The sequence below is a fragment of the Cavia porcellus genome, unplaced genomic scaffold, assembly GCF_034190915.1.
Source record: "Cavia porcellus strain 051 isolate PalLab524CR breed Dunkin Hartley unplaced genomic scaffold, mCavPor4.1 scaffold_16, whole genome shotgun sequence".
Lineage (NCBI taxonomy): Eukaryota > Metazoa > Chordata > Mammalia > Rodentia > Caviidae > Cavia > Cavia porcellus.
Window position 1 is genome coordinate 35,981,670 of NW_026947499.1, and position 14,234 is coordinate 35,995,903.

The 14,234-nt window shown below is 47.7% G+C and overlaps 1 protein-coding gene and 1 pseudogene across 1 annotated transcript in view; one reads left to right on the forward strand and one right to left on the reverse strand.

Moving 5' to 3' along the window:
* Window positions 1-14,234, reverse strand: part of Ppl (periplakin) — a 44,132-nt gene that overhangs the window by 19,408 nt on the left and 10,490 nt on the right. Inside the window, exon 2 of the mRNA XM_013141932.3 lies at window positions 3,500-3,599. Within this exon, the coding sequence (XP_012997386.1) occupies window positions 3,500-3,599 (100 nt within the window). The remainder of the gene's footprint in view (window positions 1-3,499; window positions 3,600-14,234) is intronic.
* LOC100722032 (calmodulin-A-like) lies at window positions 7,178-7,664 on the forward strand (annotated as a pseudogene).

The following is a 14,234-nucleotide window of genomic DNA, read 5'->3' on the forward strand; positions in this document are numbered from 1 at the left end:
GGTGTGACATGACACCTCTTGCAGAGCCAGGCCTGCTGATGTACTTCTGTAATCCCAACACTGAGCGGTTTATGCAGGAGGATCACAGATTTGAATCCAGCCTGCACAACATAGTAACTTAGTAAAACTCTGTTCTAAAATAAAAAATAAAAAAGAGATGGGGGTGTAGCTCATGGTGAAGGCCCTCGGCTCAATCCCAGTACTAGATAGTTAGACAGATGGATTACTTAAAAAGAGACATTCAGACCACCCTTTCTGAGCCATTCAAGTAACCCAGAGGGGCCTGGAAGACAAGGGCCAGCAGAACCAAGTATCCCCATACCCTGGCCAGCCTAGCCAATTAATTACAATCAAACAGTACTTCTTGGCTTGGGAGGAATTTCATTTGCTTCCTTTCTCCCCAGCTCGACCTGAAGCTCTCCCAGGCAGCCCCAGTGGCAAAGATTAATCTTGCAGAAGGGGAAGTCCATTAATCATTACCTAATTCAGGCAGGGGGGACAGAAGGGAAGTGCCAGTGGGACAAGGACTGGAACAGCTGAGGGAGCCGTGTGTGAGGGCTCAAAGTTAGCAAAACTGCCTGAGGGTCAGACAGTCAGCAGAGGGTGGCCTCTGGGGAACACTGACTGGGGTATCACCTGGAGCTTTCTGGTAAATGCTATCTGTCCTGCCTGGGCAGTGGTTACTCTGTCTACTAAGGCAAAATTTTAGAGGTGAACTCAAATATGGACATTTTTATGTAGTTTATATGAGCTATACATCAGTAAAAGGTTTCTTAAGCTAGGTATGGTGTTCCTTGCCTGTATTCTCAGCAGTCTGGGGGGGGAGGAGGCAAGAGAACTGCAAATTCAAGCCCAGATCGAGAAATTTAGCAACTTAGTGAGAATCTGTCTCAAAAAATTAAAAAAATAAAAAATAATAAAAACAAGAATGTGGGTACAGAAGCACCTCAGTACAAAAGCCTTTGGATCAATTCTCAATACCCCCCCCCAAAAGCAGGAGAGATTTAGGAGATCTTTTGGGTAATAAAATAATTATATCTTCTTGAAAAAGGAAAAGAGACAAGATTGGTTCTTGTAGCATTCAAAGCATGACTCCCTTTTTTCATTCAAAGCATGACTTCCTTTTTTAAGTTTGTTGAATTGGGTCCAGGAATATAGCTCAGTGGTACAGTGCCTGCCTACAAGCACAAGGTCCTGAGTTCAATTTCTGGTACAAAAAACAAACAAACAACAAAAAAATATATATAATATTACATATTATATATTATATAAAATACATTATGTTATATATTATAAATATTATTATATATTATGTAATATATAAATATATTTAAATATATATGTATTAAAAGCAGCTCAATATGCTCTCCCAGGACATGTTGTTACTTTGAGTCACTCTTCCTGGCAAATACTGTGAGAAGGCCAGACCCTGTCACACTCACATGCACACTCTTGCGCACACACGTGAGGCAGTCAGATGGACACACACCACCGTGTTTCTCGCTGACAGATGCTTTGGCACATGCCTTTCATTCAGTCAGCCCTCCCTACGGCAGGCAGGCACTGTGCCGCACAGCTTGTGGGTCTTGTTCCCCTCACAATAATCATGTTTGTTACAAGCATTTCAGAGCAGATAAACAAGTTTAACAAAGTAAAAAAGAGATCCACAGGCTGTTTTTCATTTAGGAAAGAGAAACTACCACAGCAGGGAGTGGAAAGAGAAGCCAGAAGAGTTGTGTGGGGCGGCAGGAAGGCATAGGTGAGTTGGAGGGTTGGGCACAGTGCTGGGGAGCCAGAGCTGGAGGACCAGGGCGTGGCACGGAACCTGTAGGGACACGTGTGTGTGCGTGTGTGTTTGTGTGCAGGTGTATGTGCACAAACCAGCCTCCTCAGGTCTCTGGATTCCTTTAGGGTACAGAACTAAGCAGCCAGAGGTGGCGAAGGAAGGAGAACCAACCCTTTCTGAGCCTGGGACAGCAGAGGGACCAGGCAGACCTGGTCTTCTCTACCCGCTACCCTGGGCCCAACCCTCTGGGCGTGCCCCCCCCGCCAAGATGCCAGATAAAACACAGGCTGCAAGTTACATTTGAATTCTAGATCACAATTTTTTTTTTTAGTACCGGGGATCGAACTCACTACCCCATACTTGCCAGGCAGGCATTTATGCAGCTGAGCTAAACCCCCAGCCAGATTGCAATTTTTTAGCCATACTGGGATTGAACCCAGGGCCTCTGCACTCAGCTGCATCCTCTGGTCTTGGTTTTTATTTTAAGACATAGTTTCACTAAGTTGCTGAGTTGTCTAGACTAGGCTCCCACTTGTAATTCTCCTGTTGCAGGCTTTTAGAGTGACAATGGATAACTTGCTAGTTTAAGCATATCTCAAACAGTACAAGGCCCTACTGGTTCTAAAACTCCAGTTGTGTCCTGAAATTGAAGTGCAGCTGGGCCTCCTGTGTCATTTTCTCTACTTTGTATGGCATTCCCATCTGTAGGCAACCTCCCGCTTGCCAGGCAGGCACTTACGCCACTGAGCTAAATCCTCAGCTCTAGGCTCCCATTTTTAAACTTTTTTTTTTTTGGTTTGTCTTTTTCGTTTTTATCGGTACCAGGGATCGAACTCACGACTGCACACTTGCAAGGAAGGCGCTTATGCCGCTGAGCTAAATCCCCAGCCCCTTTTTGTTTGTTTTTGATAGTGCCTCTGTCACTGATTAGTCACCCTGGCTCTTCTCCATCTTAGTTTTCCTAGCTATGAAATTGGTGGAAGCCCAGCAACACTGGGCCAGGCCAGGCCAGATGTTCAGTGTGAACAGTCAGCTCAGAAGATGGTGTGCAGGCACTGACATAGCAGAGACGCCGTGCCAAGCCTCAGGAGAATCTGCCAGTACTGTTCTCCGTATGTTTGTTTCAGAAGGGGAGACCAAGGCAACCTGTGTGCCAAGCCTGGTGGCAGATATGTGAGTGGTAGAAAGCTGCTGGGGATCACAGCAGCCCTACTTGGCACCTGCAGAGTCCCATGGAACCTTCAAAACAATCCACCAGGTGGAATGATCATGCTTACCCTCTCAGAGGGAAACACCTGATAGGGGGTAAGGTGATTTATTCACCCAAGGTCACTGATAGATGCTTTGCCTGAGAGGCTGAAATTATACCACAAAGCTGGTCCGTCTCCAGACCAGGAAAGCTTCACTGCAGGCAGCAAAAGCCAAGTCCCTGGAAGCTTCCTCTTCCCATCCATGTTTTGTGCACAAGGGGATTCCCACCCCAAGCGGAGTATAGTGGGGGACTGGATCATTCCTTGAATGGGAGCCATGCTGCGCACTGTAGGATGCTAAGTGGTGCCCCCTGGTCCCCACCCCTAGAAACCAGGAGCTCTGGCTTCACACAGCTGTGAAAACCACAAATGCCTCCTTGCATGGTCACACGTCTCCCAGGGGTGCAGAATCATTCATAGGAGGGACCTTAATTCAGAAAAGCCCTGGTGTTGGGGCACTCACACTCTGCATCTTGGCCTCGGTGTCCACAATGTTCCTCTCCACCTGGTCCGCATTCTTCTGCAGCTGCTCAATCAGCTCCGAGAGCTCCTTGTTGGAAATGCTGTCAATGGAAGATGAGGGGACATTGGATATGGGACGCTGGCTCCAGGACCGTGCTCCTGCCCAGTTCTTATCCTCCTGGGCTGAGCAGAAGCGACCCTCATCAGCCTCTCAGGAGCTTTGCTGTCCCTACAGGGCAATGTCACTAAGCCCTGGGAAAAGGCTGTTCCGGGGGTGAGGTGTGAGCTCCCACTTTGATCAGCCAGTCTAATGCTTCTGTCTGCCACACTGGCAAAGCACATTAGAGAAAGAAAGAAAGGGAAAAAAGGAAAGAAAGGAAAAAAGAAAGGAAGAGCAAAACAGCACAGGAGACTGACTCCAAGACTTTTATACTGAGCTATATCCCCAGGCCCCTCGCACCTTTTATTTGTTTTTTGAGACAGGGTCTTGCTATGGAGTTAGGGCTGGCCTCAAACTCACAATAATCCTCTGGCTTCAGTTTCCTGAGTGCTGCAATTACAGGTGTGCACCATGCCCGGCCTAGACTTCCTTTTTTTTTGTACTGGGGATTGAACTCAACCTCGCGCTTGCCAGGCAGGCACTTATGCCACTGAGCTAAATCCTCAGCTCTAGACTCCCATTTTTAAACTTCTTTTTTTGTTTGTTTTCTGATACTGGGGATCGAACTTATGACCTTTTTCTTACCAGGCAGGCGCTTGTGCTTCTGAGCTAAACCTCTGACCCTTAAACATTTTTTTTTGAGACAGTGTTTCATTAAATCACTGAGCTTGAATTTGTGGGGTTTTTTAATGTATTGCTTACTAATTTTATTATTTTTAAACCAAATTTTGGTACATTTTAGATATGTATAATGATCACATTCGTCATACAGAATTTGTCCCTGTAATGCTATAACCTGATTTTTTCCCATCCCCTTACTCTCCTTTCAGCCCCTCCCCCTCACCATTTACAAAAGCTTTTTTCCATTTTTCCTTCTTTACTCACTTTTTACTCTTCCCTTCTTTCCTTTCCTCCTTCCTCCTTTCTTGTTTCCTTTCCCATTTGAACATTTTCTTCCTATTACACACTTTCATCCTTACTTACACTTTCGGTTTCTCACACCAGAGAAACAATGCAGTATTTACACATACGTGTCTGATTTATTTCACTTAAGAATATGGTCTCAAGGTGCACTGGGCTTGAATTTGTGAGCCTTCTGCCTCAGTTTCCCAGAATGCTGGGATTACAGGCCTGCGCTACCCAGATAATGCTTTTCTTCTTTTTGCTTGAGACCAGGTCTTGCAACGCTGCCTAGGGTTGACCTCCAACTTCTGGGCTCAAGATTTTATCCTTCCTCAGCCTCCTAGGAGCTGGTGCAATAGGTGTGCGCTATTGTACCTGGTGCAATATATTTTTAATATTGAGATATAATTTAAATACCATAAAATGTACTCATTTTAGCATTCTGTATTTTAGCATTTTGCATTTTGCAGTCATCACCACTATCTAATTCCATTACATTTTCATCACCCCTAAAACTTGATACCATTGGCAGTCAGCCCCCACCTCTTCTCCTCCCTTCAGACCCTGGCAACCATTCGTGTTACCATCTCTAGGGATTTGTCTATTCTGGACCTTTTATGTAAATGGAACCACATAATATGTGATCCTTTATGCCACATGTTAGGCTTCTCCTACTTAACTATGTTTGCGAGGTTCATCCTGGTCATAGCACCTGTGGGAACTTCATTCCTTTTTAGGGATGAATAAGATTTCATCATGGGGCTGGTCTCTGAGGGATGAGCAGGAGTTTGGGGTACTGACAGGAGGCTCCAATGAGCAGAGGTCACAAGAAAGGCAGGTCCCTTGTGCGTCCCCATTGAGGTGGGCTGGTGGGCTTTGGGGTGCTCTAGAATCTCCAGGCAGAGGGTATAGCCAGCACTTTGGAATTCTATCTAGGGATCCACTAGTGTGGCATAAGAAACAGCTTCCTGAGCACTGGCCCAACACGCTGAATCTGAATTGCCAGAGATTCACCGGCCCAGGAAGCTGTATGCTACTGTGGTTGAGTTTTAAGGCTCTCCCAGAGGTCCTAATACCACAGCTGAGCTGGGGGAGCTGGTAGCAGCAAACAGTAGCTCCCAGCACATTTACTTGTATCCAGATGTTGCCCAAGGCCAGGTGGGACTGGACGTTTGTGGGGAACAAGACCCAAGGCATATCCCCTACAGAGACAATAGAGAAGACAGCTTTTCCCAAAGCAGGACCCCAGGCACTCCCATCCTGAAACTTGCTCCTAGACAATGCCTTTGCTTTCCCAACTGCCTAAAATCAAGGCAGACAGGAAAACCCCAGGACAAGTTCATGAGGCAGCCAAGGCTCTGAGAAGTCCTGCAGTGGAGAAACACTGATGTGTGGTTGACTGGAGGGTCTGGGTAAGCAGGGATGCCTCCTACGAGCCCTAATCCTCAATCCTTGGCTGGTGGCCCACAGAAGGAATGTGAGTCCTTCCAGCTCCTCAGCCCACCTGTCACTGAGCATCAGCCTGCCTGGCTGCACCCAAAGCCAGTGAGTTTCAACCCAAATATTTAGCCCTGGCTTGGAGGGCCAGGGCCTCAGTGTGGACCGTCAAGGAACCTCTGTCCCTCTAGATCAGGTCGGGGAAAGAACACTCCTCATGGGCCCCACCCCGGAGGCCTGATGTTCTGGCAGAGTCCAGTACTCAGAAAAGGACACAGAGAAGGAGGCAATCACCTCCTTTCAGTGGGCTGGCAGAGCCTGTGGCCAGACAGCCCAGGTCCATGGTCTGTGCCATTTGCTGCTTGGATAGTCTTGTGCAAGTGTCTTGGCTTCTCAGAGCCTCAGTTTCTCCATCTCCTGATGGGCATGACCTCAAAGGCACCTGGTTATTTGACACTTGGACACACTCACAGGTGCAGCCTCATCTTGCCCGGAAGCCCCCGGGGAGGCTGTGTGTTGCTGTCCAGATGAGGAACCTAAGGCTCAGAGATACCAAATCACTCACCCGGGTCACACAAGAGTGAACAGAGAGCTGCGATTATCCCCTTGGGCACTATCCACAGGAATGCTAGGAAAAACACTTGAGCTGGCATACAGCAGCGCATAATAACGTTAGCTAAACCTGACAGCGTGCCATGTGTTTCTGACTTAATCATTGCAACACTGTGTTAGCATATCTTATTATCCCTACTTGATAGATGTAGAAACTGAGGACAAGAGAGGTTAAGTAACTTTTCTAAAGCCACACAGTAATTAGATGGCAGGGCCAGAATGTACCCTATATGGACCCTTAATGACTCCATGTGACAATCTTGCAGGGCTCTCTGTATGCGAGGTACTTAACAGACTGATTTAGAATGTGAAGTGCTCAAAACCACAATAGAATATCGCTTTTCATAGCCACTGCAATAGCTATAAATAAAATGGACAGAAGTCAGGCATGGCAGCACATGCCACTAATCCCGGCATTCTGAGGAACTGAGGTAGAGGGCTTCAGGTTCAAGTCCAGCCTGAACAACTTAGTACAGTGAAAAAGGGTGAAGGACTCTGAGTGGAGCAAGTGAACTGAGGTCGTTCAGACCTGGAGAACGGTCGCGCTTGCAGCATGGGTGACCACTGACTGAGATACAGACTGCAGAATTCAAAGAAGACTTTTCAGTGTTTGACAAGGACGGTAATGGAACTGCAACAAAGGAACTGGGAACTGTCATGAGGTCTCTTGGGGAAAATCCAACAGAAGCAGAGTTACAGGACAGGATTAATAAAGTCGATGCTGATGGTACTGATACAGTTGACTTCCCTGAGCTTCTGACAGTGATCGAAAGAAAAACTGAAAGATGCAGACAGTGAGGAAGCAATCAGAGAAACATCCTGTGTGTTTGATGAGGACGGCAATGGTTACATTAGTGCACCAGAGCTTTGCCATGAGATGGCAAGCCTTGGAGAAAAGGTAATAGATGAAGAGGCTGATGGAGTGAGCAGGGCAGCAGATACTGATGGTGATGGTCAAATAAACTAAGAAGAGCTTGTACAAATGATGAAAGACGCTGCACAGAATGTGCCAGATTTCCTGTACAAAATTATTTACTTGCCTTCTTCTTTGTAACTTATCTGTAAAAGGTTCCCTCTTCTGTCAAAAAAACAAAAACAAAAAACCCCACATGTATAGTAATTAGACCTTCATTCCTCCATGTTTTCTTCCCTTATCTCACTGCAATTGTCCTGAAACCTTATTTTAGAAAACTGGTCAAGTGACATGTCACATGTGGCTTACTCTGGATACATCTAAGCCCTTCTGTACCTCTAAACTTAGATGGAGTTGGTCAAATGAGGGAACATCTGGGTTATGCCTTTTTTTAAAGGAGTTTTCTTAGAAATAGGCAGCATGTTGTTGTTGAAGTGTGGAGCTGTAACTCTGCCTGGACTACAACAGTCAACAATATGTATTTAAAAGTTACACTGTTGCAAAATGGGTGTTTTACCAGGTACTCCTACACTATGTTTTTGTACTTCTGGTCTTGTACTAGAAACAATTTCTTTTATTGTTACTTGCTTTTTATACTTTGTTTAGCCACTTTAAAAGAATCTGCTTATGGCACAATTTGCCTCAAATATATTCAAAGTTGTATATTTGTTCTCCAATAAAAAAATTATAACCTCCTCCAAGAAAGAAAAAGGGATTAGGATGTAGCTCAGTGCAAAGGCCCTGGGTTCAGTCCTCAATATGGATAGATTAGCTTCTCCCATCATATATCATTCATGGGAATAATGGTATGGAGCTATGAAAACAATATGGCAGCTCCTCAAAAAGTTGAATACAGAGTTACCAAGTGATGCAGCAATTCTTCTCCCAGGTGTATGCCCCAGAATCCTGTGATACTCATCTACACAAAAACGTACACACGGGGCTGGGGACTTAGCTCAGCGGCATAAGTGCCTGCCTTGCAAGCAGGCAGTTGTGAGTTTGATCCCCGGTACCGATAAAAAGGAAAAAGACCCGAAAACAAAACAAAACAAAACAAAACCAAAAACGTGTACACAAATGTTCAAAGCAGTGCTGTTCACAATTGTCAAAAGGTGGGAACAACTCAAATGATCAGTGGGTAAAGGAGTGGTCCATCCTTTTTAATTATTATTATTTTTTTTTTAGCACTGGAGATTGAACCCAGGGCCTTTGCACTGAGGTACAGCTCCAGCTCCCGTTTTTGTTTTGAGACAGAGTGTCACTAAGTTGCTAAAATTGCCCAGGCTGGGCTTGCACTGCAATCCTCTTGCCTCAGCCTCCTAAAATGCTGGGGTCACAGTGTTCTCATTCATATTGTTCAGCCAAAAAAGGAATGAAGCTCTGACTGCTGCTACGGTGTGGATGAAGCTTGAAAACCCAACATGAATTACTAGATACTGGAAGACTCTGTTCATGTGAATTGTCAGAGACAGAAAATAGATGGTGATTGCCTGGCAGCTGGGGGAAGGAGACCAGTGATTGACTGCTATAGATACAGGCTTCTTGGCAGGGGTAGGGGGTGATGAAATGTTCTACACCTCTTAAGTGATTACTGCCACATCTATGAATATACCAAAAATGACTGAATTGTACAGATTAAAGGGACAGGCAGGGGCAAGCAGTCTCCTGAGGTCTGGGAGACACTCCTGCCCTGGTTCTGATCCTACCTGGTGACAGGGACCAGAGTCTTGATGGTGATCCAGGACCCCTAGAAACTGTCACTGAGCCCTGGTCAGGCTGTAGGTCTTTACCTGCAGGGCCAGTCTTTGCTCTCTTCTGGGACAAGAAGAGGAATAGATGGCTGGGTTGGCAGGGATACTGCCTGGCACCTCTTTTGGGTTCCAGGGCTGGGTTTGAGGACACGAGGACCATACAAATCCTTCTGGGACAGGAGCTGTAGCAGACAAGAGCTGGGACAGGCGCCTCTTTGTGTCCCCAGAATGTATCTGGAGCAGAGTGACTGTAGGGGAGGGTGGGAGCCACACCCAACACTGGATCCCCCTGATCTGCTGCCAGCAGTTACAGCCTCAATCCCCAAGGCCTGGCCTGCTTTAGAGATAGTCCTGGGCCTGTAAGAGGCTGGCTGCACAGCAGGGAGCTGGGACTTAAACTCTGTGTTGTGTGGTCAGGCATGGCCGAGGCAGTCCAAGGTCATGGCAGAGGGCCAGCAAAGGACAGCAAACAGAAAGGCCAAGAACAGGGGTGGCACCTTGGTTCAACCACAGACTGACACTGCCAGGCAAAGAAGGGAACACAGGTGTTTGGGGGACTAACTCCCACCTTCCAGTCCCTTGTCAGCTGTGACTTTGTGTGATGCCCCTGCAACAGAGTCTGGTACCCAGACCAGATTCAGCCGACCTGGGCACCAGCTGGATGGCTTTCGGTGATGCTCTAAGTCACTTAGCCTGTGAGAGTCTCAGTTTCCCTATGTGCAGCAGTGGAGTCTACTCACCACAGAGCTAGGGTGGTATGGCTAAGACATCATCAGAAGGTGCTACCTCAAGAGGGAGCCAGGCTCTCACCTCAGCCCACAGTCCACATCCAGAGCCAAGGGAAGCAAAGACCAGTAGCTATCTGGGCATGGTGTGCACACCTGTACTGCAAGACTCTGGGAGGATGAAGCAGGAGGACTGTAAGGTACAGCCCAACATGGGCAACTTGGCAGCTTAGCAAGACCCTATTTTGAAATAAAAAATAATAAAGAGCTTGGGATGTAACTCAGTGTGAAGGCCCTGGGTTCAATCACCAGTACCAGAAACAAAAACAAAACAAGCCAGAAGAGAGGCCAGAGGTCAGAACCAGCTGCCACAGAGCCTCTAAAAACAGACACTGGGTCATTCACACCATTCATGGTGATGCTGTTGTAAAACAAGACACACTGTGGTTCTGCCTTTGAACATCACCACGCCTGGCCCTTGGGAATTCACAAGTGACCTCAGGATTAGAAGTGTCTCCTCTGACTTCTATAGCAGAGGCTACATGCATGCTCAGGGAAGGGGATGCTGGGAGCATGAAGGATCCCGGCATGGAGCCCCCCAGGCCTGGCAGGGACCCCCACACACCTGCAACAGCTAAGCAGTCGGTGTGAGGGGCTGCTGGTCACAGAGTGGTTTGTGCTGCTTCAGTCACAGAACTACGAGAGCCACCCCAGATGCCTGCCTGCATGTGCTCTTCCCGCTGCCTTCCAGCTCTACCTTGGCCAAGGTTACCACCTCTCACCTGGGCTAGAAAATAGTCACCCAGGTCTATTCTGAGAGTATCTTGAGACAGATAAGTTTCAGGCTAGACAAAGGCGTGACCTGGTTACCTTGTAGAAGGATCTGTGATCTGGGGAAACCCACCACTCTGTCTCCCTGCCTATAGGACAGACAGGGACTTGGACCCAGATGACCTGCCTTCTGGTCAACATCAGCCTAAGAGGGAGCTGCAGGGCAAGGGTCACAAGAAGTCACCTCTGTGGTTGTCAGCAAACCCTGTCCAAGTCATGTTGTACCTCTGGCCCATTCTTCTGTCACATGCAGTGGGTACTGAGACCACTCATGTAGGGGACACAACAGAGACTATGTTGCTGCTCCAAGCTGGGTGTGGGCTCAGAAGAATCTTCAGTTTCACTGTGCCTCAGCTTCCTCGTCTGTGAAATGGGGACAACGGCCAGTCCCCCCTCTGGAAGTTGAGAAAATTCAAGCAGCTGGTCCCTTGTGAAGCACGTAAAGTACTTTGAGTGTAACTGCCTGCTTTTATTGTCTTATCATTGTCATTATAGCTGGGATGCTGCCTGGTGGGGGTCTCTATCACTTTGGGCCATCAGGCAGCAGCCTCACCAACTGCTACAGGCTGTCTCTGCCCAAAGTGCCCACCCTGCCTGTAGGCTCACTGTGTCTGCACACACAGCAGTGTGACAAAGCTGTGTCAGCAGGTGGGAATGGTCCCTGAGGTGGAGACTGGGTACTACATTGCTTTGGGTACCAGGCCACCACTGTCCAGTAGACATGGAGAATGAGCTGCATCATCATTGAAATCCTAGTAGCCACATGAAAAAAGTAAAAAGAAACAGGTGATTTATTTTTTTTTAATCTCAGTATGTAATCAAGCTGGCTTTGAACTCATTATGTAGCCCAGGCTGGCCTTGGACTTGTGGTAATACTCCTGCCTCAGCCTTCTGAGTGCTGAGATTACAGATATGTGCCACCCAGCTAAATTTGGATGGGGGGGCAGATACTAATGGGGATTGAACTCAGAACCTTAGCACTGAGCTATATCCCCAGCCCTTTAAAAAACTCTTGGTCTAAGTTGCTAAGTTTCCCACACTGGGCTCAAACTGGCAATCTTCCTGCCCCAACCTCTAAGAGTATTGGAACGATAAGCATGTGCTACCATGCCTGACCTTAACCTTCATTTTTATATTTTACTTTATCTGAAATATCCAAAATACAATCAACTTGACAGGTATTCAGGAGAATGTGACTGGCCTGTTTTGCATTGTTTTCGTACTAAATCTTCAACAACTGTACTCAGGCATCTGGCTCATCTCACGTGGTGAGAAGTCACCAGTCAGGACAGTGGCATTCCAAATCATGCCGGGGTCTCTGCACCTGCTTGGTCTATGGTCCAGTGACTACAGCTCATTAGTTCCACTAGACCATGATGGTGAACCTTTTACAGCTTTCAGGGATACAAACAGCCTGCTGCGGCAGCACCATTAGGCTAGAGGAAAGCCCAGGGCATCTGTCTGCCTCCCTTAGGGCCTGGCGCCTAGGGACAGTCATTCCCTTTGATCCCTTTGATGCCCTAACAAATGTACCCATACTGACCAGAGGTGTGGCTCCCTGCCTGACACCTGCCCAAGGCTCCTGGCTGTGCCCAGTGGAGCACAGTGCCTTGGTATGGAGTGCCAGGGCACACACCTGTCTCCAGGCCCCATGGGCTGCTGGCAGACCTGGGGGTGCTTGGCCTGTTCCCCAGTCATCCCTCCTTCCGGGCTGGGTGAGGGGAACAGCTTCCTCTCTGAGTGGCAACAGGAACAGGTCATACCCCAGCAGGCTGGCAAAGGCCACATCCCTGCCATCGCCCCCACCCCAGCTGTCCCTGCCCTCCCCAACTGTCTTTGCCCTGTCAGGCCACAGCCTGGTCTGTGTGTGCAGCGACGGGGCCTCCTGGGCTTAGCACTCCCTTCCATGCCAGGGCCTCCAGCTTCCCAAGCCTGAGTCAGTGCCTTCATTCCAGCCCTTGGTCACACCTGTGGCTCCTCCTTTTGGGGTTAACTCTGTCTCAGTGGGTGGAGACGGGAGAGGGCACCAGAACTGGAATGTCTGGCATGCACAGAAGTGCACACCTCTTCCCAGGAACCAGCTTCACCTTTTCCAAAGCGCTGAGAAGAGGCCTGGGTTCCTGCCAGCCTCCCTCATCTTCCCAGATCCCACTTGCTTCCAGGGCTGGCTGAGGCCTCTGTGACTCCCTGGGGTCCTTTGGGACTGCTAGGGCTCAGTGTGGGCGCTGCAGAGCTGCACCATGATCCTCTATTCTGCCTGGCCCAGGGAACAAAGGTTCATAGCTCTCAGGTATCTGTCCTGTCTCTGTCACCAATGTGGCACATAGCAGGATTCAGGAAACCAACACTGAATGGAAACAACTAATTCTGAGAGTACATACTAGGTGCCTGTTGCCTGTGAAGGTGCCATGCATCATTCACCGATGTCTTGTAGCACCAGGAAGTAGGCACCCTAGAGTCACTGGGCTCCTTTTCTTAGCTCCAAATATTAGTCTATAAACTTCTGCACAATAGGAAATCACTCATGGTGGTGGTGGTGGGGTTCTATAGCCCTTAATTCCCTGCTTTGCATAGGCTTAGGGCTCAATAAATAGCTGTTAAACTGAGCAAACAGGACTGGGGATATAGCTTAGTGGCACAAGTACCTGCCTGGCAAGTGCAAGGTCCTGAGTTTGATTCCTGCTAGCAAAAAAAAAAAAAGAGCAAATATTTTATCATTAGCGATTTCTATACCCCTGTCTTGGTTGATTTTCTTTCACTGCTGGGACAAAATACCCAATGCCCAAAATTAAGAAAGGAAAGGGATATTTAGCTTACAGTTTGTGGAGGTTTCAGTTCATAATCTGCCGAGTCCAAGGCAGTGTGGCTCATGGCAGAGGGCAACAGTTCATGGTGACAGAAAACAGCAAAAGCAACAGGAGAAAAAGAGAGGAGAAGGAGAAAAGACTTTCTGTCGCTTATTTGTATGCAGGCCACACTCACTTGGGTGTAGCACTCACACCTATAATCCTAGCATTGGACCATGTATCAGTCACAAATTCTAGAAGCCTGCCTCTATAACCTCATGAGGCTTTGGGGGACATACAGACACAAACCGTAACAATCCCCATTTTCTAGATGGAGATAATTGAGGGTCAGAGGGATTAAGAAATCTACCCAAGGTCATACACCTGGGAAAGGGTGGTACCAGGATTCAAACTCAGGCACCACAATCCAAGATAATGTTCTTGCTACAAGAGGACATCAATATCAATCATACATTCCCCTCCACACACAGACACACTGATGGGAAATACCAGGAGACGAGATGATAGGGCAGGCACCCACCACTCAGAGGGGGCACAGTGATGGCATCTTCATCAGTACAATGAATCCCAGAAGATGGGTAATAACCAGTGGTAGTA